The sequence below is a fragment of the Eutrigla gurnardus genome (assembly GCF_963514095.1).
Source record: "Eutrigla gurnardus genome assembly, chromosome: 10".
Classification (NCBI taxonomy): domain Eukaryota; kingdom Metazoa; phylum Chordata; class Actinopteri; order Perciformes; family Triglidae; genus Eutrigla; species Eutrigla gurnardus.
The window spans coordinates 27,517,087-27,542,280 of NC_139924.1; the positions used below are offsets into that span (position 1 = coordinate 27,517,087).

The 25,194-nt window shown below is 44.0% G+C and overlaps 4 protein-coding genes across 4 annotated transcripts; 3 read left to right on the forward strand and 1 right to left on the reverse strand.

The window, feature by feature from the left end:
• Positions 1–201: 201 nt before the first annotated feature.
• Positions 202–4,876, forward strand: paf1 (PAF1 homolog, Paf1/RNA polymerase II complex component). Its single transcript, XM_084020186.1, has 14 exons — positions 202–418; positions 1,226–1,258; positions 1,368–1,460; positions 1,578–1,699; positions 1,796–1,862; positions 1,932–2,033; positions 2,118–2,223; positions 2,498–2,566; positions 2,766–2,869; positions 2,957–3,073; positions 3,174–3,302; positions 3,394–3,499; positions 3,851–3,929; positions 4,053–4,876. The coding sequence occupies exons 1-14, from the start codon at positions 372–374 to the stop codon at positions 4,502–4,504; spliced, it is 1,626 nt and encodes a 541-aa protein (XP_083876312.1). The 5' UTR covers positions 202–371; the 3' UTR covers positions 4,505–4,876.
• A 209-nt stretch (positions 4,877–5,085) lies between these two features.
• gmfg (glia maturation factor, gamma) lies at positions 5,086–6,785 on the reverse strand. The gene is made up of 7 exons (XM_084020187.1): positions 6,516–6,785; positions 6,075–6,171; positions 5,932–5,981; positions 5,805–5,856; positions 5,637–5,717; positions 5,355–5,428; positions 5,086–5,258 (listed from the first exon to the last, which is right to left on the reverse strand). Exons 1-7 carry the CDS (start codon positions 6,516–6,518, stop codon positions 5,187–5,189), a joined length of 429 nt encoding a protein of 142 aa, XP_083876313.1. The 5' UTR covers positions 6,519–6,785; the 3' UTR covers positions 5,086–5,186.
• An 886-nt stretch (positions 6,786–7,671) lies between these two features.
• Positions 7,672–20,233, forward strand: samd4b (sterile alpha motif domain containing 4B). Its single transcript, XM_084020070.1, has 13 exons — positions 7,672–8,007; positions 9,398–9,955; positions 10,059–10,529; positions 10,627–10,869; positions 11,026–11,135; positions 11,453–11,539; positions 11,658–11,949; positions 12,153–12,238; positions 12,658–12,773; positions 12,986–13,184; positions 13,570–13,696; positions 15,216–15,299; positions 17,276–20,233. The coding sequence occupies exons 2-13, from the start codon at positions 9,760–9,762 to the stop codon at positions 17,302–17,304; spliced, it is 2,040 nt and encodes a 679-aa protein (XP_083876196.1). The 5' UTR covers positions 7,672–8,007; positions 9,398–9,759; the 3' UTR covers positions 17,305–20,233.
• Positions 20,234–20,373: 140 nt separating this feature from the next.
• Positions 20,374–24,717, forward strand: socs9 (suppressor of cytokine signaling 9). Its single transcript, XM_084020071.1, has 2 exons — positions 20,374–20,522; positions 21,968–24,717. Exon 2 carries the CDS (start codon positions 22,122–22,124, stop codon positions 23,814–23,816), a length of 1,695 nt encoding a protein of 564 aa, XP_083876197.1. The 5' UTR covers positions 20,374–20,522; positions 21,968–22,121; the 3' UTR covers positions 23,817–24,717.
• Positions 24,718–25,194: the final 477 nt, after the last annotated feature.

Consider the following 25,194-nt stretch of genomic DNA (forward strand, 5'->3'; position numbering starts at 1 on the left):
CATTCTGTTTTACTGATGATAGGTTAGTCCGTTAACTCCACCTAAATGTATAACTGATGAGAGGACATTTAAATTAGGCCTAAATGCATTAATTTAATTTATTTATACTTACAGCACGTTCTCCTGGTCCACACTCCCACTCCAGTCCAGTTGGTGGCGGTAATGCGCCTTTAAGCTGGCTTGCCACAACCGCCAATAAACACCAGCGAAGAAGAAGCAGCAGCAGAAGAACGCGACACCGCCGGGTCAAAATGAAAATGCCGTTCACCTTTTGATTAAAGTTAGATTTAATTGTCGTGAAGGTTTGTGGTCGCGTGTTATCCGGTCGATCACTCCTGCAAACGAAGAAGTGTCTTCAGTTTGTTGTAAACATGGCGCCAACGATTCAAACACAATCCCAACGGGAGGACGGCCACAGGCAAGTTCTAATAAATATATATATTTACATTGTACAATGTTGTTAAACGAGCTGGCTGTCTTCATTGGACGGTTAATGTCATTAGTTCATGACAAAGCAGCTACAAGTCTTCAACTCTTCTGTTTATCAGATTGTATACAACGTTAGCTATCGATGCTAGTTAGCCAGCTAATCTTTAAAAAAGCGAGGATCAAGTTAACTAATGCTAGTTCCGGTCATTTAGCGCCCTAACTTCATTATTTCTGCGTTAATTACCGTGGATTGTGTCCATCCACTCAGTCGTAATAACGTGATGCACTCGCAGAGGGCTAACATTGTGTTCATGATAGCTGGCTAATGTAGCTACGGTTAGCATGTCCTAATGCTAACTAACGTAGCGGGTGACGTAGAGCTCGGTTATTGTTTACCCTTACATTAGTATTTTCTCATAATAACTCGTCATTGGCCACATTATATATATATAAATACATAATTGATTTGTGCTTCACAATGAAAGACGTGTTTTGCTGAGTTTTTTTTTTTTTTTTTTTTTATATCACAATTTTATCGGAATATTGTGAATCGCAGTTATTGTGTCCAGAATAATTCATACTTGCATGAAATTTTCTTTTTGTACTTATTGTAAGTCGCTGTGGACAAAAGCGTCTAGCATAATGTAAATGTAGTCTAGAATATTGTAAACATGCATCTGGTCATCCAAGTGTAATATTCTAAAGGTCAAAGCGAGCAGTGACCTCATCAGTGACCTTTTCACTGAAACATTTCTATCGAACAAGAAGTCTGACAAAAGTCTGTTTTCTGTTCCAGTCGGCCGTCCTCACATCGAACTGTTCCAGAGAGGTAAATAGATTCAGCACCATTAAGTTTTTACTGTGATGTACAGAAATGTCAAGCAGGCCTTCCTTTATAAGAAGTAAACAAACATGCTTTTGTTTTTCCCCTCCGACAGGTCAGGGGTCGTCTGTCGAGTGAAGTACTGCAACAGCCTGCCCGACATCCCGTTTGACCCCAAGTTTATCACATATCCGTTCGATCAGCACAGGTAAACACGCAGCCTCTCCACTCACGTCTGGATCACACACACACACACACGCACACACACACACACGCACACACACACACTTCAGAAACACGGCTACATGTGTTTTCCTGTTGTTAGGTTTGTACAGTATAAAGCCACCTCTCTAGAGAAGCAGCACAAGCACGAGCTCCTGACTGAGCCGGACCTCGGGGTCACCATCGATCTCATCAACCCAGACACCTACCGCATCGACCCCAACAGTAAGTCTCCGGTGGATGATGCGTGTCACCACCCAGTTTGGATTTTTTTTAATCACGTTTATATTGTAGACTGATGCACTCTTTTCAAACCGTCAGTACTGTTGGATCCCGCTGATGAAAAGCTGTTGGAAGAGGACATCCAGGCTCCATCCAGTTCCAAGAGGTACGGCTGCTAAAAAAAGAAGCTTTATGTTCTTATAGATCCAATTTTAAACATCTTCTTCCTTATAAGGTCGCAGCAGCACGCCAAAGTGGTGCCGTGGATGAGGAAGACAGAATATATCTCTACAGAGTTCAACAGATACGGCGTTTCCAACGAGAAAGTGGAAGTCAAGTAAGTTGTGTTCACTTTGAGATTGTCGCCTAGTAGATGATTTTTTTTGTGTGTGTGTTTAACCGAGACCTGTTTTGTGTTTAGGATCGGTGTGTCTGTTAAACAGCAGTTTACAGAAGAAGAAATCTACAAGGACAGAGACAGCCAGATTTCTGCCATCGAGAAAACATTCGAGGATGCACAGAAATCGGTCAGTCAGCTAAAACAAGCCAAACTCAATCATTGTTGTTTGAAGACGTCCTATTACACTTTACTGCTTCTTCCCTTTCCTTTAGTGTGTTTATATAGTTTTGTTGTTCATGCTAAAGGTCTCCATAGTGTCAAACCCTAAAGGTCATGAGTTACTCTCCCCCAAAGGAACTCTGCTGTCATATAAAAAACAGCACTTTAACCCAAAATGCAAAAGTATTTTGGGCAATTGACAAAACGTTTTATGGTTCGTAAACATGTTGTTGTCTCTCCAGATTGCACAGCACTACAGTAAACCCAGAGTTACTCCTGTGGAGGTGCTCCCCGTGTTCCCCGACTTCAAGGTGACTTAGACTTTCATGTTTATTTACTGTGTATGATTTAAAATGACATGCAACAGGCACTAACGCAGTAGAAGTACACAGAGGGGAACTCTTCACTACAAAATACAGCAAATTTACAAATGTGTCTTTGCTCCATTCAGACACACCGGCACTGTAAATATTGATCTAATGATGTATTTGTACATGCTCTCTCTCCCAGATGTGGATCAACCCGTGTGCTCAGGTCATCTTTGACTCTGATCCTGCACCTAAAGACATCACGGCACCAGCCGGAGTGGAGATGATGTCTCAGGCCATGATCAGGTACCCACAATATATCTGTTGAGTGAATTTACGTTTAAAAGATCACGTTTTTTTTTGGCATGAACACTATTTGTTTTCTCACTACAGAGGTATGATGGATGAGGAAGGAAATCAGTTTGTGGCCTACTTCTTGCCCCACGAAGAAACAATCCGCAAGAGGAAGAGAGACTGCGATGAAGGGATGGACTACATGCCTGAGGATCTGTACGACAAAAAAATGACTATACATTTAAAAATCATATCGTTGCTTTCCTTTGCTTATAAACTAATAAGTAATAATCCATTGTATTTGACTGTTTTCCAGCTATGATTACAAGATTGCCAGGGAGTACAACTGGAACGTCAAGAACAAAGCCAGCAAGGGTTACGAAGAGAACTACTTCTTCATCTTCAGAGATGGAGATGGTGTTTACTACAACGAGCTCGAGACCAGGTGAGTCATTTGCACCTGGACATGAGGGAGAAGGAGATGTGATGCAGCTGGTTTAGATCCAAGTGTGACGGCGTTTTCTTCTTCGCTGCAGAGTGCGTCTGAGCAAGAGGAGAGCCAAGGCTGGAGCTCAGTCCACCACCAACGCCGTGCTGGTGTGTAAGCACAGAGACATGAACGAGAAGGAACTCGAAGCTCAGGTCTGTGTCGTTTCTACTCTCTGGTGTCTCTTGGTTTTAAGCTGAACACTCAATTTGTCCATTTTTTGTATTTTTACCGCTCATTGGGACAACATTAATGTTGGATGGAGAACGTTGAAGTCAGATTAGTGACTTATTTATCTTAAAGCCAATCGTTTATTTCCATGCCTACATATTTATTTAGAAGCCACTTAAGTTAGGAATAAAGAAGTTATAGTGACACATTCAGTTGGTCAGTTGTAGTTTTGTATTTAACAATCCTTTCCAACGACTACTCTTGTGACTGAACTGTATTAACTATCGGATTTGAAGGAGTACTGATGACTGATTCTCCTTCATTGTGATTCTCAGGACGCACGTAAAGCTCAGCTGGAGAACCACGAGCCTGAAGACGAAGAGGAAGACTTGGATAAGGACTTGCAGGACTCTGGTCAGTTTTCTTTTTATTCTCTGCCAGTGAAGATCTCATCACTTGGTTTTTTACTTATTTGACTCTGCTGCACTGTAATAACATGTTCTTTAATCCCTGTGATATTTGAATCGTTTTCTCCAGGTGATGACAAGGAGAAGGGCAGCGGCAGTGAGGCTGAAAACTCTGGTAGTGAATCTGAGCGGGAAGATGAGGAGCTGGAACAAAGGCCAGAGGAGGAGCCAGAGGAGCTGGAGCCCCCAGCCAAGCGGGTCAGGAAGCCGAGCGGCAGCGGAAGTGAGAGCGGCGAGGAGAGGACCAGGGAGATGCGTGACGAGGAGGAGATCTTCGGTAGCGACGACGACAGCGAGGACAACGACAACAAGGCGAGGAGCAGCGGCGAGGAGGGCAGCGGCAGCGAGGACGAAGGCGGGAACCGAGGAGGCAGCCGGAGTCGCGGAGGCAGCCGGAGTCGCAGTCGCAGCGCGTCACCGGCACACAGCGACCGTAGCAGCGAGCGCTCGGAGACCCGGGCGCAGAGCGGCAGCGGCAGCGACCGAGCCTCGGACTCCAGCGACGCCAGTGACAGTGAATGAAGTCTGGGGTCGTGACGGCGAGGTGAAGGTCACCTGTACCTGTACGTTCAGCTCCAAACATGGCAGCAGCGTCCTTTCACTGACCTCAGTACAACGCTCAGTCCAAGGGCAAGGCGTTCCTTTCGATTGCAGATATCAGATAAATTTGTGTGCAAGATACTCGTTGGATTTAGACCGCGGACGTCGCTCTTCAATCCAGTTTTTTAATTGTAGATTTAACTCTCACACCGGTAGCTATTTGTACACCGCGTCCTCCTGATTCTGTCTGGATCATGTAAAAAAATGTCTTTGTTTTTCTGGCCTTTTGATGTCATTGTGCTTTAAAAGTGGTAATAAAATGCAGATGACGTTTTGTAAGAAACGGTAAACACAGCTTGTAGTTTTTTCTACTCCTTAGTGGATTTGGGGAACGTCTTAATTCCATAAATATAACAGTTTATTCTGAAATCAGCCTGAAGAAGAACAGAAACGCTCATTAACAAAGATATCTAATATTTGATTTGTTTACTTCGACTTTCGTTGGACAAAAATAGTGTTCATGTCTGCAGTTATTGATTTCAATGCAACACCATTTAATATAGTCATTTAATATCAATGTCATGCACAACGATTGAACTTTAATATGGACCTGCATGTCACAACACAAAGACAACAACGAGATGTTTGTCTTGGAGATGCACATTCAGCGAAAAAACGCCAGCTGCTTCTTCAGCCATTCTTCTGTCAAGTCCTCAGCGTTTCTCGTCTCGAAGACCTCGCGGGGCAAAGCGGAGACTTAAAATCATGAAATGTTACGAAACTTGTCAATAGAGGAATCAAAGCTGCTGAATGTAAAAACGGTGAGATTCACCTTTGTGAGCTCTGCTTCTTGCACGAGTCGAGTCTTGCTGCCTGCATACATCATGTTTTGCTCCGGCTTACATCCTTTTAAATGAAAATTACATTTTTTTTTTGTATTTTGACCAAACATTCCTCAGCAGATCCAATAAATCTTCAACAATAATTTCTAATAAAGTGGATTTCAGACAAGAAGACACCTGTTAAAGTTAAGTTAGTCTGTTAATCAGAATAATATTAATCTAAATGGAGAGATTTCTTTTTTATTGAAGTTACTGTTAAGTTAAGTGCTTACCCATCGGACTGAAGAAGATGAAACACAGAGGGTAAGACACCCTTCCATCAGCATGGACCAATTTGTAGCTGTAAACGATGAATGTGCACCACCGTCAAGAAATGTAAAACCTTTTTTCATCTTGCTTTTGTGTGAATTTAAGGATTTCGCTTTATATTCGGGAAGGATATCTGGGTTGCTGCTCCGGAAGTTCTTCTCTCAGTTCATCCATTGAGATGTCCTAAAAGAAAAAGTTGATTCTGAGTGACTTTTAATGAAGGAAAATATATATAGGAATATTTATAATTTGACTTGCCTCATATTCCCCTTCAAGGATAACCAGCTGTTTCACCATGTCTATTTTAACTAGGGAATACAAGTGATGATTTAGGTTTTATATTGCACTAATATGTGTGTTAATCAACTTAAAATGTGTTGATCATTAGTTGAGATACTTACTCAGTATGGCAGCGTTGTTGGTCTCTTTTCGAAATCTAAACGTTCTCAGTTTAGCTTTCAGACTTTCGTCCACTTCACACACGACCAGAGAGCTCGACTGCAAAATGGCGTAAAAAGAATATATCACTTGAAAAGTGTCGTTGGTTTTTAGGCCAGAAATAGAAACAAAGGTGGCTCGTTGACGTCTCTGTGCATCTTACGTGCACGCATTAAAACATTCACAACTATTCTGACATATTGAGGGTGAAGGAAATGCTTTTGCTGCAAAAATGCAAAAGAAATAAATATAGTTTCCTGTTTGAAAGGGTGCGGGGGATGGTGGAGATGTTGCAATGGTGTGGTAAAAACACAAATACATACGGATTTACAGCTCATACTAAAGAGTAAATTCCAAAAGTAAAAGCAAAGCTTTTTTCAAGCAGTTGCATCGGTTTCACCTACCATTCTCAGCGGATCCTTTTCTGCCTTCCTGTCTCGGGGGAAAGTAACAACCTGACGGCTTCTCCTGATGTCAAAGTGTCTACAGCACACACCAGTGACTGCTTCCTGTTTTCAGCTCTGCCCGCGTGTTGCATCAAATCAGCGTGACTATCTTTTATGTTGAATAAGCAGGCATAAAAAAACTGTTATCTTAATATGTATTTATGACTTTGTGTTTAATAGCATCAGATAGAAAGCTTGAAAGCTTCCTCATCCTTTAAAAACCAGAATAAATGCACATGTAAGTAAAAGTATAACAATTTACTTATACTATATAAGTCAAATGTAGACTACTTAAACTACTCAAGTAAAAAGGCTCCTGTCACAGTATCACACTTCTGTTACTGCTCTCTGCTGGTGGAAACTGTAGGCATGTTGCTGCTCTGGCCCCACCCCAATCAGTCATGTCAATGTGTGTGTGTGTGTGTGTGTGTGTGTGTGTGTGTGTGTGTGTGTGTGTGTGCATGCCACTGACAGCTGAGAGCAAACACCTTATTGTAAGACGTTATGCTTTCAACCCGTACAGACTAATACAGCAGTTCATTTATGTTATTTGGTGTTGATTTACATCTCAACACCACTGAGGAAAATCCTAAAAAAAAAACATTTTCTATTTATATAATTTAAAACGACCTCCCCTTGTTCACTGATTTTCTGCTGAGACTCCCAAAAAAAATAAAAAAAATAAAAAAAATACTGTATCAGCACAAAATCACCTGGCACAAATGTCAATCCATTCAGCATTCATTTATCAACAGGGCTGTGGTGCAAGTGGATGTCCTCTTACATATGTTAATTAATTATTTTTTAGGTTTAGGGCTGTAAGGGCAGAAAAAACTACTGGAAAATCGAGGACTTTGGGACATCAAATGGAGATTTTTCATCTTTTTCTAGGTCTTCTAGTAAGATATAGATAAAGATAAAAGTAGATAATTTTATTGTTATTGTAAATAAATAGTTCATACGCATGAATAAAGCTCCAGACTCGTGTGTTATTACATTATCTGGGTGGGAAGCCTTCCTGTGTCATTTACCCAGACAGTGGGCGTGGCTAAACCTTACGCACCAGACAGACGTATGACGTCGCGCTCACGTCTTGCGTCAACTCAAAATCGAAGTAGATTTCTCTCCAGGCGTACACTCTTTTTATTTTCTGCACTGGAATAAGCATTTTTGTTGTTGTTGTACATACATTCTTTACCATGGCCTCGCTGGACACACGGCAGCTCGCCGCTGCAACGGAATAACCCCGTGGAGGAAAATACTTCGTACGAAGGGATCGAAATCTACGAATTCTTTCAGCTAAGCTAACGTTATTGCATCTATTAGCAAAAAAAAACTTGCTAGGCTAAGAAGCTAGCGCTAGCACTTAGCCCCCTACCCTAACCCGTCGAGCTAGCTATGTGTTAGCACTTTAGCCTAGCCTTCGCTAACCAGTGACAACTGACAAAAGGTAAACAACAAAACCTTTTTTAAGTCTCTTTATTGTTGTTATCACAATTCATCTAGTTAACTAGCTACTGTCTATTTGTTTAAAAATGCGTTTTAGCGTCGCCGCTAAGATTATTAAGTAACGCGACGAAAACGGGAGAAGAAGGGGGGCAGTTTAACAGCATTAACGACAAAAAACAAAAATACAAATCCCGACTCCCTCATCGCTTACTGGGCAGACCAAACCGACGATTTTGGGAGGGTTTAAATTAAGTTTTTTATGAAGCTACTATGAAGCAATTGTGTGTTTTGGGTGAAAATTGTGTTTCGAAGCATTTGATTGTCATAAAAAGGGCGACACCTGCTGGTCGAGCCCTTTGTATCGCGTCGATATAGTCGGATTAAAATCTCGAGTCCACGATTAAACAGTTAGGTAGCGATGTTTCTGTATAGTAAAGAGCGTTTTACAAACAATCTGGAGGAGCTAAATGCTAACGCAGATTAGCTCTGCACTGTTCCAGGGTTAGCATCCGAGCTAACTGAAACTAGCAGCTATCATGCTAGGTTGGTCCGGGTTGCAACGTTAGCCCGGTGTGTTTCGGGTTCATAGAGGAGGGGGGGGGGGGGGGAGTAATCACAACAACATATGATAAAAACACAAGTTTATTCCTCTAATATAAACATCGATGCTAGCCTGGTGATGTCACAGGTGCTACTGTGACGTAAGCATCCCCTCTTTAGTCAGTCAGTCAGTCTTTACTTTACTTGAGTAGCGGATGTAACCTGTGATTTTTAAACCTAATTACCCCTCGCTGCTGTTTGTGAACACACAGCACTTAGTCGTCGGATAGCAGTTTATTTTAAGCGTCTCTCTCTCTCTCTCTCTCTCTCTCTCTCTCTCTCTCTCTCTGGCGTTAATGACCTGGATTCTTATCTTCTGCATAGTGTTTGTGGATTACTTCACCCCCCTTTTTTATCAGTGTGATTATAACTTGAAACACTGTGGGCAAGATTGTTGGGATCCAATATGATGTGAGGAAGTTTCATAACACCCTACAGTCACAGTTATAACAGACTTGTCTGGATACTCCTTTATTATAAAATATAATACATGTACAGTCTATTTTTATGGGGAAAAACAGGTTGTCCTTCACAAACTAAAGCCGAAGATTCATCTCCATCATTTAAGAAAATGACGACTCTTGTTTTCAGTCTTAAAAGCAGAAAAATATATCTGACCAAACAAGACGTGTCTAGTATGTAATCTGTGTGGTTGGTGTCATGGTGAAAGAGGTACAATTATGTATTACACTGATATATACAGAGTAAATATGGTGTTGTTTAAGACTTTAGACATTAGTTAAGTTGTCATCTCAGACTGTTGTTTTTTTCTCACTTGTGGTTTTTGATAGGGCACGGATGATGTGATCCTGAACATGCCGGAGTGAAAAAAACAAAGCTTTTTCTCTTTTGTGACATCGCCGACTACGATTGACACTTTTAAGCTCCACTTCATAAGACGATCTTCGCCGCTAATCCACACAGCATCCCCGTCTGCAGTTCCTTACCGCACCTGAACCATGTGAGGGCCCCTCGGTCCAGTCTGAGGGGATCCCAGGACTGTTGCAAACACGACCCCGCTGTGCGGGGCGAGACTGATCCTATCTGTGTCTTTTGAGAGAGAGAGAGCGGCCTTTCCAGTACCCCTCCCTCCCTCCCCTCCCCTTCCCTCCCCATCCACACATTCCTGTTCTCCTTACTGAGGAGACGCGCCATGATGTTCCGAGACCAGGTAGGTATCCTCACAGATTGGTTCAAGGGCTGGAATGAGTGTGAACAGACGGTGGCACTGTTGTCCCTCCTGAAGAGGGTGTCCCGCACCCAGGCTCGCTTTTTACACATCTGCCTTGAACACTGGCTGGCGGACTGCACAGAGATCCACATCCTAGAAGCCGAGGCCAACAATGCAGGTAGTTGGGGCATTGTTTTTATTAAATTGAAGAAGGCCTTAATTAAACCATCAATAAAAGATGAATTGCTGTTGAAATGCTCTGTTTGCCCTTTTGTCATCAGCAATTGTCAGCCAGTGGCATCAGGAGCCAAAGGAGAAGGTTGTGTCCTTGCTGCTGTCCCATCTGCCTCTGCTGCAGCCGCGGAACAGCGAGGCCAAATGTGAGTACATGAAGCTGCTGCAGAAGGTGTTAAGTCACACGATTGAGAGTAGCCTGTTTGTGGAAGAAAGCAGGCAGCTGCTGTCATACGCGCTCATCCACCCTGCCACCACACTGGATGACCGCACCTCTCTGGCCATGTGGCTTAACCACCTGGAGGAGCACCTATCGGGCGGCTACGCCCCCCGGGCCCCATCTAGCCCGTACCATCCACGCCAGGGCTCAGATGAATGGCCCAGCTCTGCTGAGGCTCTGGACCCCGGCCACGCCTGGCACGACCAGTCCCCCTCATCCAGCACGTCTCCGGCAGGCCAGAACGGACACATGCCTTTCCCAGGCGGGATGTCTTCTCCCATCAACAGCAATAACACTGGTACCGTTTATCATTCTCCTCATTTTTAACAGTGTTACCATTTCTTTCAAACAACTCCCTAAGTCTGCTGATCGTCATATATTAATTCTCTTACCAGGTCTGGGTGGGCAGATGCAGCCCAGCCCTCTGAAGAAGTCCATGTCCGTTATTCCTTCCAGTCCCCAGGCTTGTGGCTCTGAGTGGGTTTGCCAGGATGACATAGGGGGCCGGCAGAGCTTCATCCTAACGGACCACGCACCCCTTTCCCCTCAGAGCAGCGTGGCCTCCTCGGGCAGCGAGCAGACAGAAGAGCAAGGCTCCTCTCGCAACACCTTCCAGGAGGATGGCAGTGGCATGAAAGGTCAGAGTTCATTGCCTCACTGAGCCGAGGGTGCTCACAGTATTTTTTTACTTAAAAAAAGCCACACATAGCTGAAAGCTGTGGTGATATAATAAATGTTATATATTTATAATCTAAATGTAACATTACTTTTTGCCCCTTGTGTATTTGTTCTAGATGTTCCCGCATGGTTGAAGAGTCTCCGCCTTCATAAATATGCATCGCTTTTCTCCCAGATGACCTATGAGGAGATGATGATTCTCACCGAGCACCACCTGGAGTCACAGGTTTTTAAGCCTCCCTTTCACACACACTGGGGCTGGGCTTTGATTACTCCACCCTCCTTATCAATCGTTAACATTACTGTCCTCAAACCTGATGATACATCAGCTTTCAATGAGGCATGAAATTAAGCGACGCACCCCCCAGTTATATCAAGCCAGTCACACATACAAATGGTGCGATTTTGCCTCTGCCCCTTGGCTTTAATGAAACAAATGGTGATTAGGTTTGTTATTTAGTAACTGTATAAATTGCACAGTGTTCCCACAAGAAATTACTTGTCTCTCGTGGCATCTTGTTACTTTCTCTCTCTCCTTTTTAGAACGTCACGAAAGGAGCGCGGCATAAGATCGCCTTGAGTATCCAGAAACTGCGAGAGAGGCAGAGCGTGCTCAAGTCTTTAGAAAAGGTAATTCAAACGGGATGGTATTCTTCTCATGATTTAAAAAAAAATGGGGCAACAGTGTTGTCGATAACCTCGGAGAGCGTACGCAGCGTTTGACAGTGATGTCGTCGTGTCACGGCAGGATATTTTGGAAGGGGGGAACCTGCGTAACGCCCTCCAGGAGCTGCAGCAGATCATCACCACACCCATCAAGGCCTTCAGCCCCCCCAGTGCAGCACAGACCGCCCTGGACGCAGCCACCACCGCCGACGCTGCCAACTCCCCGTCAGAAACCACAAAAACCGGAGCGGACAAAGAGCCGGCCTCAGAGGGCTTCCAGTCCCAGAACCCACCTCCCTGCGATGGAGACTCCTCAGCCACACCCATCTCAGACGGCGACATTGCAGGACAGTTCACCCGTGTCATGGGTAAAGGTGAGATGCTTTGTTTTTATCATCAGTTAGTTATAATAACAACAGTGTTTAAATACTATAATGTCCATGTAGATTTCAACATAACACACATAGTTACTTCATAAATTATCCAAATCCACCTACACTCATATCCACAGATGTGATCTCAGCTGCCAGTGTTCTTAACAGATATGAATATATAATATATATGTATATTGTTTCAGTGTGCACACAGCTGCTGGTGTCAAGGCCAGACGAGGAGAATATCAGCTGTTACCTTCAGCTCATTGAGAAGTGTCTGACACATGAGGTGAGAACCTGCAGCTTTTCATTTGTTGAATATATTTAAGTCATTTCTATGCATGCATTGTTGTAAGTGCACCTAAATGTAGTCTTACAGCACAATATATAATATCTCAAACCTCTATAAGCGGCCACATGCGCTCTCTCATCATCCAAGTTTCAAATTGTCATAAGCACAGTAAAGAAACGTGTTTCCCTGAACAATGAAATTCTTCATTTTCTGTCCAACAATGTAACATCGAAGTATAAACATGTAAATGTCAACATGTGCAAGCTTTGTATCATAAGCAACAATTGGGGAAAAAGTTGCTTGGGCGATGTGGATGCTGGACCTTTTTCCTTTTTTAAAAATCAGATTCCAGAAGGATCTGTTAATGCTCTTTGAAACCCTTTTCAACGCCTCTGCTGTCTCTTTCTCCGTGTCAGGCTTTCACAGAAACTCACAAGAAAAGGCTGGTCTCCTGGAAGCAGCAGGTCCTCAAACTGCTCCGCTTGTTCCCTCGGAAAGCTATGCTGGACATGCCTGTGTACCGACAGAAAGGGTGAGACTCCACCGGCCCTCTTTCCTTTGATCCTCCTCTTCAGCGGGGGGAGATGTCAGGCCGGCTGAACGTCACATTCTCCCCGTCTCTCCTCTCTTAACTTTTACTTTGATCCTCTTTCCCCTTCTCTTCCACGCCTCATTCAAATACCCTTTCATAACCGCTCTGATTTATGATCCTTTCTGTTTGTTTCTGTTGTATTTGTACTCCAGCTGGACCTATGGGTCCAACTCCCTCCCCACAGCAGGCTCTGTGAGTGGAGTTGTAGGGCGGCGGGGGCAAAGGCAGTTCCAGATGCCTCCTCGCGGACTCCCGGCCGGACGCATCGGCCTTCTGAGTCCCGGCGGGATCGGGGGAGCATCTCCACGCCACACACTCACTAATCCTGCGCTGGCGGGCCAGGGTAGACAAGTCAGTATCCCCGGCACCGGATGAGCCTTGTAACACCAGTTTGTGTGGTTTTCCATGTGGATAAAAATGTTTGCTTATGCTGAAAGCAGACTACACAGCATTTTGTGATGCAAAACTTTTCAGCACAAGTCTGTGTTGTGAGTTTTTATTGTCCCATTAACGATATCTGAAGGCATTGACCCGCATGATCACCTGCCCAAGGAGTCATAAAACAAGTGAGACTTTGGCAGGTTAATCAGGATTCACTTTTTGATATGAATTTATTTTATTATCCTAGCTTGAAGAGTTTCTGCGTGGTGCCTTGGGTGTGAGATAAGCACAAACCACGTCAGCCTCCCGGGATGAGTGGCGTGTGCGTAATGAGAGTGTGTGTTTTCCTCTGTAGAACCTGTGGTTTGCCAACCCTGGCGGCAGCAACAGCATGCCAAGCCAGAGTCGCAGCTCTGTGCAGCGGACCCACTCCCTCCCGGTCCACACCTCCCCACAGACGATGCTCATGTTCCAGCAGCAAGGTATCGTACCAGCTCCGGCCTCTTTTATTCCTCTTTAATCTCTGGTGTGTGTGTCTGTGTTGGGCCTTGTTTTTGCCAAAAACCCTTACCAGACCTGTCAGTCTAATCGTTCAAAAATCATGAGAATTGCCACTTTTCATGCGTGCGATGTTGCGCTGCTGTTTGCTTCCCTGCCGTTGCTAAGCAACCAAAGCCTGCACGCTGCGATGAAGGCGATGAGGAAGTCGCCGTACTTTAGCAGTAAGCCTCACTGACTAAACTAAACGGAGTCCAAACAATGAAATGGATTTCCAGCACCGTAAATCCCGTAAAGAGTCGCTTTACTGCTTGATTTGTCAACGTGACATCTTTGGACAAAAAGGGTGAAGTAGGTGGAGCGAGAATGTCATGTGACCAGAGTGTATGTATTCTAAAAAACAAAAAGGCGTCTCAGTCGTCATTACTAGTCTTCTTATTTGTTGTCGTCTTGTCGGAAGAAGAGCATTACCCTGAAACATCATGTTAATGTGTGACCTTTATTTAAATTGTCATTGTGGTTTCTGGTTCAGCACCTTCAAACATTAGTTTTTGTCCCCTTCGTTTGAATGTGGACAGTGAGTTTAAACCAGGGACGGTGGAGACGGCACATAACTAGGAATGCAGAGCTGAACGCCCGCCACGAGGGATGAAAACGACTTTCACCGTCAGTTTGTCGTTAGGTGTTAATGCTGCAGTGAGAGACACCATCACACCGTCAAAACGAGCTGCGTTAATTGGAGTTTTGTGTGAACGCAGCTGAGAACTTTTTTTTAATTTCTAAAGTAAAATACTTTTTTTGTTGTTGTCTAAATTGGAAATGGTTGGTGGAATAGAAATTAATTGGGCGTTGCAGATTTGGCTCTGATGGCGATACGAAACACAACTTTTGTAGAAAAGAAATGTTAAAAAAGGGAAAACTTGGTAATTTGGTTGGATGCTCTCCGTCTCTGCCAAGGACGAAATGACAAGACGGCTTCGTGGCTTGTTGCCGTAAACAATCTGTCATCTCGTACAATTAGCATAACTTTTATTTCGGATGCCTTGTCCCGCGTCCCAGATGTCACGCATGAGGATTGTAGATTAATCTTTCCTGTCATTTGTTCAGCAGTCAACGAGGACGTTTCCATGATGGAGCATTCTGTGTCTGCAGCTACTTCAGTTCATACCAGGGATAAGTTAGGATCTTATCACAGATCACCATAAAAAACATGTTTGATCTCCATTATCGAGATAATGGTGAATATTGTCCAAGTTGTGAAGTAGTTTTCTTTTTTGTTTTTAATACAAGGATACATAAATACTTTTTTTCATTTCATTTTTTTAAATATTATTAATTTACTTTACAAAATGTAGTAAAAAAAAATTGATTCCGACGTATTTTAAGCATATTTTGAGGATTATCTTTTACAGGACTCTCACTGCAGTTGCTTTCAATTCAACTGGATATCCCCCCGGTAACCAGATAAAGCAAAGCATGTTTTTTTTTTACTCATTCCCCCAGAATGCCAAGTTCCAGGTGCCGACCTGGAGATCAACCCCACGCTGGAGTCACTGTGCCTCAGTATGACGGAGCATGCCTTAGGGGGTACGTTTTCACACTAGACCACCAACCAGACTCTTTATTACGTGTTAATCATTAACCCGTGACAGAAATGGATTCACTGAACATCAGGGAGGGCGATGCACTTATTGCATTTATTCACGCTTATGCAAACAGAGAAGTCTGATGACTTTTATAAGCCATATTTAAATAGTTATACTTGTGTGTTAATTTTTAATAACCTCTAAATTATACAATATACAATACAATAAGTCCCAGTCGGGGTCCTCCTTGCAGAGAGAGAGAGACTTCAGTGCATCATATGGTGTACTCGAATGACACAATTTGCATCGTGGTGTCAAACACATCCTGAGTGTGTCCCTGAGGTGAGATTTATTTAAATGTAAATTAGATGGAAGTCGGGGCGTTTAAACTATTTCCCTTCCTTTCTCAGAGACGATACGTTTACTGCTGTATAACAATCAGAAAAAACATATTGTAGCAGTCTGTGGTCCCCCAGAGGTCTAGATAGTAGCTCACATTAGTCCAGAGACCAGACCAGACCATGTGGAGGAACCAGAGACTGTCTGTGGTCCCCCAGAGGTCTAGATAGTAGCTCACATTAGTCCAGAGACCAGACCAGACTATGTGGAGGAACCAGAGACTGTCTGTGGTCCCCCAGAGGTCTAGATAGTAGCTCACATTAGTCCAGGGACCAGACCAGACTATGTGGAGGAACCAGAGACTGTCTGTGGTCCCCCAGAGGTCTAGATAGTAGCTCACATTAGTCCAGAGACCAGACCAGACTATGTGGAGGAACCAGAGACTGTCTGTGGTCCCCCAGAGGTCTAGATAGTAGCTCACGTTAGTCCAGAGACCAGACCAGACTATGTGGAGGAACCAGAGACTGTCTGTGGTCCCCCAGAGGTCTAGATAGTAGCCCACATTAGTCCAGAGACCAGACCAGACTATGTGGAGAAACCAGAGACTGTCTGTGGTCCCCCAGAGGTCTAGATAGTAGACCACATTAGTCCAGAGACCAGACTATGTGGAGGAACCAGAGACTGTCTGTGGTCCCCCAGAGGTCTAGATAGTAGCTCACATTAGTCCAGAGACCAGACCAGACTATGTGGAGGAACCAGAGACTGTCTGTGGTCCCCCGGAGGTCTAGATAGTAGCTCACGTTAGTCCAGAGACCAGACCAGACTATGTAGAGGAACCAGAGACTGTCTGTGGTCCCCCAGAGGTCTAGATAGTAGCTCACATTAGTCCAGAGACCAGACCAGACTATGTGGAGGAACCAGAGACTGTCTGTGGTCCAAACAACAAGGTCTCTGCTGTATTTATGTCTAGATGACCTTATTTGGAGTGTTGATGGAGCAGCTACAATGTTAGCGTAGCCTAGCACCCATCAACCAGACTCCATTCAGAAAACCAGCGGTTTAAAACTAGTTATCTTGTGGTCTTGCAGACAGAAAGCATGACTCAACACTTTTTACAAACTGACATAATTATTGAGTTACTTCAGCAACCTTTTGATCAGTTTATTTTGATTAAATCACAATAACACAGTTGTTTAGGGTTCATACTGCTGTAGTAAACCAGCCGATGTGTCTCTTATGAAGCAGCACTAGTGGTTATTTCAGCCATGATTGGTGAAACGTTGTTGCTGTCTACGTCGAGATAAGCCCCTCCTCCTCTCCAGGGCGAATAAAGGATATCGTATGTACTTTTGATTCAGCAGTGAGGTGTATTTTTATGTGTGGAAGGAGCTGCTATTTATCCAGAACAATATCTAATAAATATAAGATATGCTGTAAAAGATAAGTAATAAATGTCTGACGTACCATTAAAAAGAAATGCAGTGAATGCAAAAATGGCATCGACAAACTTTTTCTTCAGCCCCCTCGGAAGAAAAGGGAGTGGAATTCTCCAACATTTAAGTACCCCGTTAAGAGTGAAATGTGAATGGTGCTGTGTATTTTATGGTTGTAAATGTCTTTTCCAATCTTCTTCCCCAGATGGAACAGACCGGACATCAACAATATGAAAAGAAGAGAGTGAGAGAGAAAAAAATACACTTCAGTTGAGGCCTGTTCAGTTCCTCATCACCCAGCACAAAGATATATGTATACTTAAGAAAACCAGGCAAAGCAGTCACTACAAAATGACAAAAAAACTGTGTATATGTTCTCTAATATTTTTGTACTTTATTATATACAACTAAGTTTATTAAAATGGAATACAGATGATTATTATATTGCAGGATAAAGGAAAAAACTGCTCCGTGTCACCTGCAGGACTGTGACATGACGTGCAGAGGCTCAGTTTGCCATAGTCTGAGAGAAAAACGGTGGATTGGTGCTGTCTTAAAAAGGGGTTCAGCCCTATGAGTTACTCTTCTTTTTTCCTCCTGCCTTGGAGCAAGGCATCTTTCCAGAACACACTTGACAGCCACGCCCCCCCCCCCCCCTCCCCTGCACCACATGATGTGTAGATTCAGACTAGAAAAATGTCTAGCCAGAAGGAAAAAAGGCACTTTTATTAAATGATGTCTGCCACCAAACTGTAAGTGGTCCCTGAGGATGAGCTCGCCGGTATTGACACGCAGATACAACAACGCTTCCTCGCCACCCTAATTGTTCGATAACCAGTGCTAGTGAGGGTTTGTGTTGGTTGAAGCTGAGATGGCTTTTCTTGGTTCTTTTCTCTTTTTTTTTCATCCTCTCTCTCGAGGACGTGTTTTTGTGGCTCGAAAAGCTTGCAATTCAACCTGTTATTTCCCCCCGAACACAAAACCGAAGGGACTGTCCTCCTCTAAGTGTCTAACAAAGCCAAAGAGAAGGGTTTGTGTGGATTTGAGAAGGATATTTGTAGTCAAACTCAACAGAATGGTATACTTTTTTCTTTAAAGAGGAACAGCAGTGCTAATAATTGATGCCAGCTGCAGTTATGTGTTATTTTATGCCCTACTACATAAATGATGATGAATCTCATTTTGTGCCGAGGAACACCCAGAGGGCTGAATAAGGGCTGCTGAGGTTTGGACTGCCCGGGAGCTGATTTGATATTGAATTGATAAAAGAGGAGGAGGAGGAGGGTAGAGTGTTTTCAATTTTCACTCTAATGCCGGGTGAGAAAACTAAATGAAGCCCATCTCGAGCCGCTGGCCTCCCTTTTGTGATTGGCTGTGTGGGGAACGAAGCTTGATCTTGTAATAAATGCTCTGGAGCGCAGCGCCTCGCCCTCGCCGTGCCCTCTCCTCCACAATCGGCCAACGTGATGATTTGATGATTCATACTTTTCTCCCAAGGTGCTTGACAGTGTCCATATTTTTTTTGTCTCGATGTGTTTTTCTGTCTCGGAGCCCGAAAACATTATCATGTGGTGTCAGTGTTGAGTCAGAAACTTTGTCTTATACAGGCCTCTGTCTTTTGAATGTGGCAGAGCGGAGGTGCATGTGTGTGTGCGTGTGTGTGTGTGTGCGTGTGTGTGTGTGTGTAATATGGTCTTAACTTTTTGGATCACTCTTTGGTTGCATCATAAAGGCAGGGATAACCTTTCTCATTTTTATTTCAGCACAGCCGTAGGAGGTCTGTCTAGTAAATACGGATATTTACAGATTTTTTTTCCCCAATTGTATTTTTTACTCTCCCTTGATATTGATAACTTATGCTTATTTTCTATAATCGCATGTTTTGCCACACTAATACAGCACTGTTGTAGATAGAGGACACGGTTGTCGATTGGTCCCCCCCCTCCCTCCCCCCTCCGGACGGCTAGAGAGCAACTGATGTTGTATGTTTTTACCGCCTAACTGTCACTGTTTACATCTCTCTGGGATAACGCCCCATGTCATGTGATGTGATGTCATGCATACTTCATTGTCTCACTGTGTAACACATTAAAGAACTTGACGCCTTCTCTCACATGAGCTGGCTGGGTTGATCCTGAACACAAAACCCTGAATCCATGGACTCTGCGTGAGTCTCAGTAGGTTGAGGCATGTAACGCCTGCTTCTCTGGTCACGCGGTGAATTCTGCTTCCCCCCCTCCCCGGCCTTGTGATTGAACTGTTTGGCTTTCATGTCCTGTTCAAGCAACAGTGCATATGGTGCCTGAAAATGCACAGCTCCAGCGATCCTCAATGTTGATTCAATGGTCTTGAGTAGTCATGGATTTCTTCAGAGCAGGCTCTTGGATAGATCTGACTTGCTAAAAGCATCACACTCATGCCCGCTTCAAGGACTTTCAGTGAGTTAACAATGCTGACGACTTTTTAAACGACTCACCCCTCTTTTTTTCTTTTTTTTAAACATTCACTATACTGTATATCTTGTCTGTTATGTTACATATGGCTCAGATTGTCCTTCTCATAGCCTCTGTAGCTTTGGACGGCCTACATATTACTACGAATAGACACAGAGGTACAGTGCAAGTGCATAATGAAGATGTGGGGTGAGGGTGGGTGGGTGTGGGTGGGTGGGTGGGGGGGGATGACGATGCTTATCTGAGCCACAAATGATGTGATTTGAGTAAACTGAACACTAACAAGAGGCCATGGAATCTGTTTACTCCATGTTTACATTCCAGAGAGGCTGAAATGAGTTCAGCCTGGTGAATTTCACATACCGAGCATCATCCACGAGGAGGTACAGAGCCTTGTGTCACCGTGGACACGTCTACAACCAAGACCGTGTTAATAAATGTCCCTGCCAGGCTTTAATTGTTCAATTAATGCTGCCAGCTGTAGGCTTCCATCATTGCTTATATATTTGTCTTGTACAATTTATATTTAATTCTAATGACTCCCCCTGGACATTTTCTAATATTTTATGAACCTTTTTTTTTTTTGCATCCCATGCTTACTCTAGTTTTTTTTTTTTTTTTTTTAACTGTCACTAATGTGTGAATGGTCTGAAGTGCAGCATCCACCGGATCGTTGACAGTCCAAATAAAGAGGTTCAGTTCTTTTGCAACTTCACTTTGTGGTTCTTGTGTGTATTATATGAACTGTGTTAGCACATTTTCATTTTTTTATTTAAATATTTTTTTTACATGTGACGCCCCCTTTACGTTCTGACGTCCCTTATTCGCTCGCAATTGCGTTTTATTTCCGGGTTGGGCGGCTTTAGCCTTTCGTTTATCAAGCTAACGTGAGCTAGCCGCATTTTTTTTGTTGTTTTTTTTTTGTTTTGTTGCTAACGCCATTAGTTTACCTGAGAAGAAACGGGAGCTATTTCACCGGGAAACTTCATAAACATACCCGTAAGTATGTTCCAAAGGCTGTGCCGTGTTTAGCGCCGGATACAAGTCTCCTTTAAATACAATTTAACCTTTCCTCCCGACCGCGGAGAGAAGTTAGCACGTAGCTAAGCGTTAGCTGCTAACTTAGCCTACCTAGCAGAAACGGCTAACGCTACGTGCTAATGTTGTTTTTTTTTAGCTCGGTAGCTAACGTTAACTTGATGTTTTTTCATTGTAAAAAAGGTGATTTGAAGTCGTCGATTTGCCTTTTAAAATGTGATATTCATCATGTATTTAACGCCGGCTAATGTTAGCTTGTATGGGAAAAGTTGAGAAGCTAGTTTCAATATTAGTTTACGTTGTTTTGACAAGAGGACAGAGCTTTCGTTGTTTTTCCAAGGCAAACAGAGGATGTTGGCTTTGAATAGGGGGATTAGGACTGTCATGTTAGTGTTCTCGTCATGTTATTTTATTTTAAACTACAGTCAGAAACCTTGTAGCTAACGATAACGAACCATATCTGCTTTCTGATAACAATCGGCGGATGGAAAAGTTAAACTCGCTTTAACGTTAAAGTAACGTACTTTCAGGTGACGTCAAGCATCTGTCTCCCTGTTTGTCAGCTGTGGTTTAGACAAGATATGCTATGAAACCGGGAGTATATTCTATTATTAAAGCTAAAATAAGATAATAAGCAGGCAGGGACAACTTTACAGACAGCTGCTTCCTCTTCTTATCATTCTTCCTCTTGTTGTTATTATTACTTCTTATTATTTTCATTCGTGTTATTCTCATTATTTCTTAATATTCTCACTATTTTCATTTGTTTCATTATTTTTCTTATTTCTGAATATTACTTATTGTTCCCATTCTTTTAATTCTTCTTATTATATTTTCTTTCTTCTCATCATTATATTTTTTTCCATGTTCTTGTTGTTTTTGTTCTTATTCCTGAGGCTCACACAGCGATGTGATTAATCAGACTGGAAGCCTGTGTTGTTTGCTTCTTTTAGCTCCCAATACGTTCCAATAATTCACAGTTTGTGCGTGAACTCTGCTCATCTCATAGACTCAAAGTATCTATACACTCAACACTTCTTAGTGTAATGGGCAATTCAACCACGACACAAACAGACTCCAGAGTGACAATTAAGTTTAATCTACTTTTTCTATGCATAAACCACAAAAACTGGGCCCAGCTTTTCAAGTGGGAGTCTTTACTGGTTAATTGAGAATATAACCAGCAGATTAAATGATAATAAGCATCAGTTGCAGCTTTACGCCTTTTTGTAACGGTTCAATACCAAAAACCGAAAGTTATGACCTTCATGAAGATACAATTTCCAGCAGGGCTGTTGAGTTAGATTGCATCAGTTTCAGAAAGCTGTTTCACTTGTAATATGACAATAATCTATCTCATAAAGTTAATTGCAGGCTTTAAGCGGAACTGTTATTCTGTTTTGCAGGTTTAACTCTCCAAAAGCCGGAATGCAGGGACGATGATGTCTCAAACAACGGATGTGGATGGGAAACGTACCGCCGAGAGATAACTGCAATCACAAGTCATCCATTGGCAACGCCCTGGAGCGGCACAACTGTTGCTTTGTTACGTAATCCATTATGTCATTACCGAAGGAGTCGGGGACACGAGGGAAAGATCGAGAGAGGGGGGCCCGTCCGAAGGTGAGACAGAGCCGGTCAGAGGAGAGACGAGATGCAGGCAGTGGACGGAAAGGGAGAAAGGGGAAGAAAAAAGGCCTCGCTTCCCATGAACCCGCAGCTGAGAGGCCCGTCAGCGACGGCTTTGAGTATGGAGAGCTGTTGAGTGACCTGGAAAGCAGGGATCAATCTTCCTCCTCTCCTCTGAAGGAGAGTTGGAGATGGCAGAGTTTGGAAGCTGCTGCCTTACTCGGACAAGAACGGGTAACAGCCAGACCGGGACTTGGAACAGTGAGTTCTGCTACGGAGATGTCTGCTCCCAGTGAAGCTGAGGGCAGAGGGTCGAACAGCAGCCGCACTCTGCGGCAAAAAATCCAAGATGCCATGGGGCAGTGTTTCCCGATAAAGACACACAACGCGGCGGTACCACCGCCATCTCCACAGGCTCTGTCCTCATCCGCGGCCTGCGCCTCCTCCAGGCGAAAGATCCATCTCAGTGAGTTGATGCTGGATGACTGCCCTTTCCCTGCAGGATCAGAGCTGGCTCAGAAGTGGTATCTCATTAAGCAACACACAGCCCCCATCACCCAGCCTCCCACGCTCGACTCCGCAGTCGTGTGCAGCGCCCCCGCTGCAGCCGTGGCTCCTGTTGTGGAGGACGTGGACGACAGGTTGAGAGAGCGCCGGCGCATCAGCATCGAGCAGGGCGTTGAGCCGCCGCCCAACGCAGAGATCCACACGTTTGAGGTGACGGCCCAGATTAATCCTCTGTACAAGCACGGCCCGAAGCTGGCTCATGGTATGAACGAGTTAGCCGGGGTCGACCGAGCGTCCGCTCAGCAGCAGCAGCAGCAGCAGCAGCAGCAGCAGCAGCAGCAGCAGCTTCTTCTTCTCCAGACACAGCAGCAGCACCAGCTCCTTCTGCAGAGCTGTTTGGACACTCTGGATGAAGTCGTGGCTTCGGCCTCAGCCTCGGCCTCTGCCTCGGCCTCAGCCTCATCCTCTGTCCTCCCCTGTGATCCTATCCCCGACCCTGTGGTCGAACCAGAGGTCACAGCGAGCAACGAGCCCTCTACAGCCGTTCTTCCTCCCTCGCCTGAGGATCCCAAATCTCAGGATGGCTACCGCATTCACACTCAGATCGACTATATTCACTGTTTGGTTCCCGACCTGCTGCAGATCACCAACCTCCCGTGTTACTGGGGGGTGATGGACCGCTACGAGGCGGAGACGCTGCTGGAGGGAAAGCCCGAAGGCACCTTCCTCCTGCGTGACTCTGCCCAGGAAGACTACCTCTTCTCCGTCAGCTTCCGCCGCTACGGCCGCTCGCTACACGCCCGCATCGAACAGTGGAACCACAACTTCAGCTTCGACGTGCACGACCCCAGCGTCTTCCACGCTCCCACGGTCACGGGACTGCTGGAGCACTACAAGGACCCCAACTCCTGCATGTTTTTCGAGCCCCTGCTGTCCAACCCCATCCATCGCTCACAGCCTTTCACCCTGCAACACATCTGCCGAGCGGTCATCAGCAGCTGCACCACCTACGATGGCATTAACATGCTTCCCATTCCAAACGCCTTGAAAAAGCACCTGAAAGAATACCACTATAAGCAGAGAGTACGTGTACGGAGGATGGATACCTGGTGGGAATAACGACAACAGAAATACAGACTAAAAGAAACTACTAAATACATTTCTAACACTCACTGAACTGAAGGAGTCTTGTTCTTCACCCTATCTGGCCGTGTTAACCTACACTCCAATGTACTTATTTATTGTATTCCTGCTGTACATGTCTTAACAATTGTACTAAACCACACTGATGAGACGATATGTAATCTCACAATCTTGCACACCGAGCTCAAATTAAACAAAAGTCTGTGGTGTTGAGAGGACTACGCTCACACATCCTCTGTGTTTATCAAGAGTGTCTAAATGAGCTTAATTATCTAACGAAGAGGCAAAGTGTCCTAGCGTGAATCGAGATGATTATAATAGTTGTTCATCAGTCACGTGCTGAGAAGGTGGAATACATACTGACAAGATATTCTTGCTGTGGAGTTGTTGGAGTGCAGCGAGAGTCAATCAGCGAGCTCGCTGCACACGGAGGCAGTTAAGTAGAAGGCTTGCTCTCGATATTTGTCACATATTGAAGGCATGATTATGCTCGCGTTAGTGTTGTGGTTTAAATCCAGGGGAAAAGGTGCGGTTGAATGAATATCGTATGCTTCTCCATCATTCAGCTGCTTTGTTTCCAGGTTAGGTTATATAACCACCTGCAGTTTCTCCTGTGAGGCATGCAGCCGGCGCCACCGGCCTTCATTAGTCCTGGAGAGAAAGGATCAAATGTGGCCTTTGTGAACTTGTCAGCAGCAGGTGAAGCAGCTGTATTATCAGAATACAGATGATGAAGCCTGGATATTTATGGTCCATATTTAACTTAAAATCTGACTTGTGGTCAGGCTTTTTGTTGTTTGTTTTTTTGATATTGGTGTGTAAATGTTAATGTGTGGCGATCCAGATCCTTTAACAAGACAAACATCCTTTCCTGCTCCTCCTCCTCCTCCTGTGCTTTTTTTCGTAGAGCTGGGATGTCCACACACTAATCTCCTATTCCAGCATTTCAATGACAAAATTACCATAATGGATTAGCACTGATGAATCTTAATTAACAGAAAGATTGATGGGAGAAATTATGTGTTTTGAGGTTTTCTTTATTTCTGGAGCTTTGACATTGGAGTGAAGGGAAGGTAAAGCTCAAAATACAGTGTATGAACCCAAGTCAAGGGGGTTGGATTTCAGGGAATGAGAGGACAATATGCCTGATGCAGGATGTGTGATATTCTATAATATACCTGGTCAATGTTAAAAGACATTGCAAATCAGCAAAATATGAACAGATCAACCAAAAAGAAATAGAAAAAAAACTATTATCTTAAATACAAAGATAAATTATGCATTTTATTGATATTAAAATACCTTTTATAGGATAAAGCTATCTGTTGACATTGTGAATGTTCACTAAAGTAGT

Bases quoted from the DNA above. Each gene is read 5' to 3' on its own strand.
- paf1 (XM_084020186.1), top strand. From the start codon at position 372: ATGGCGCCAACGATTCAAACACAATCCCAACGGGAGGACGGCCACAG. The intron at 2,870-2,956 runs GTACCCACAATA...TTCTCACTACAG, and splicing joins ATGTCTCAGGCCATGATCAG to AGGTATGATGGATGAGGAAG. The intron at 3,074-3,173 runs GTACGACAAAAA...ACTGTTTTCCAG, and splicing joins GACTACATGCCTGAGGATCT to CTATGATTACAAGATTGCCA.
- gmfg (XM_084020187.1), bottom strand. The intron at 5,982-6,074 runs GTAAGTATCTCA...TGTATTCCCTAG, and splicing joins CAACAACGCTGCCATACTGA to TTAAAATAGACATGGTGAAA. The intron at 5,259-5,354 runs GTGAATCTCACC...TTGCCCCGCGAG, and splicing joins AAGAAGCAGAGCTCACAAAG to GTCTTCGAGACGAGAAACGC.
- samd4b (XM_084020070.1), top strand. From the start codon at position 9,760: ATGATGTTCCGAGACCAGGTAGGTATCCTCACAGATTGGTTCAAGGGC. The intron at 11,950-12,152 runs GTGAGATGCTTT...ATATTGTTTCAG, and splicing joins CACCCGTGTCATGGGTAAAG to TGTGCACACAGCTGCTGGTG. The intron at 15,300-17,275 runs GTACGTTTTCAC...CTTCTTCCCCAG, and splicing joins GACGGAGCATGCCTTAGGGG to ATGGAACAGACCGGACATCA.
- socs9 (XM_084020071.1), top strand. From the start codon at position 22,122: ATGTCATTACCGAAGGAGTCGGGGACACGAGGGAAAGATCGAGAGAGG.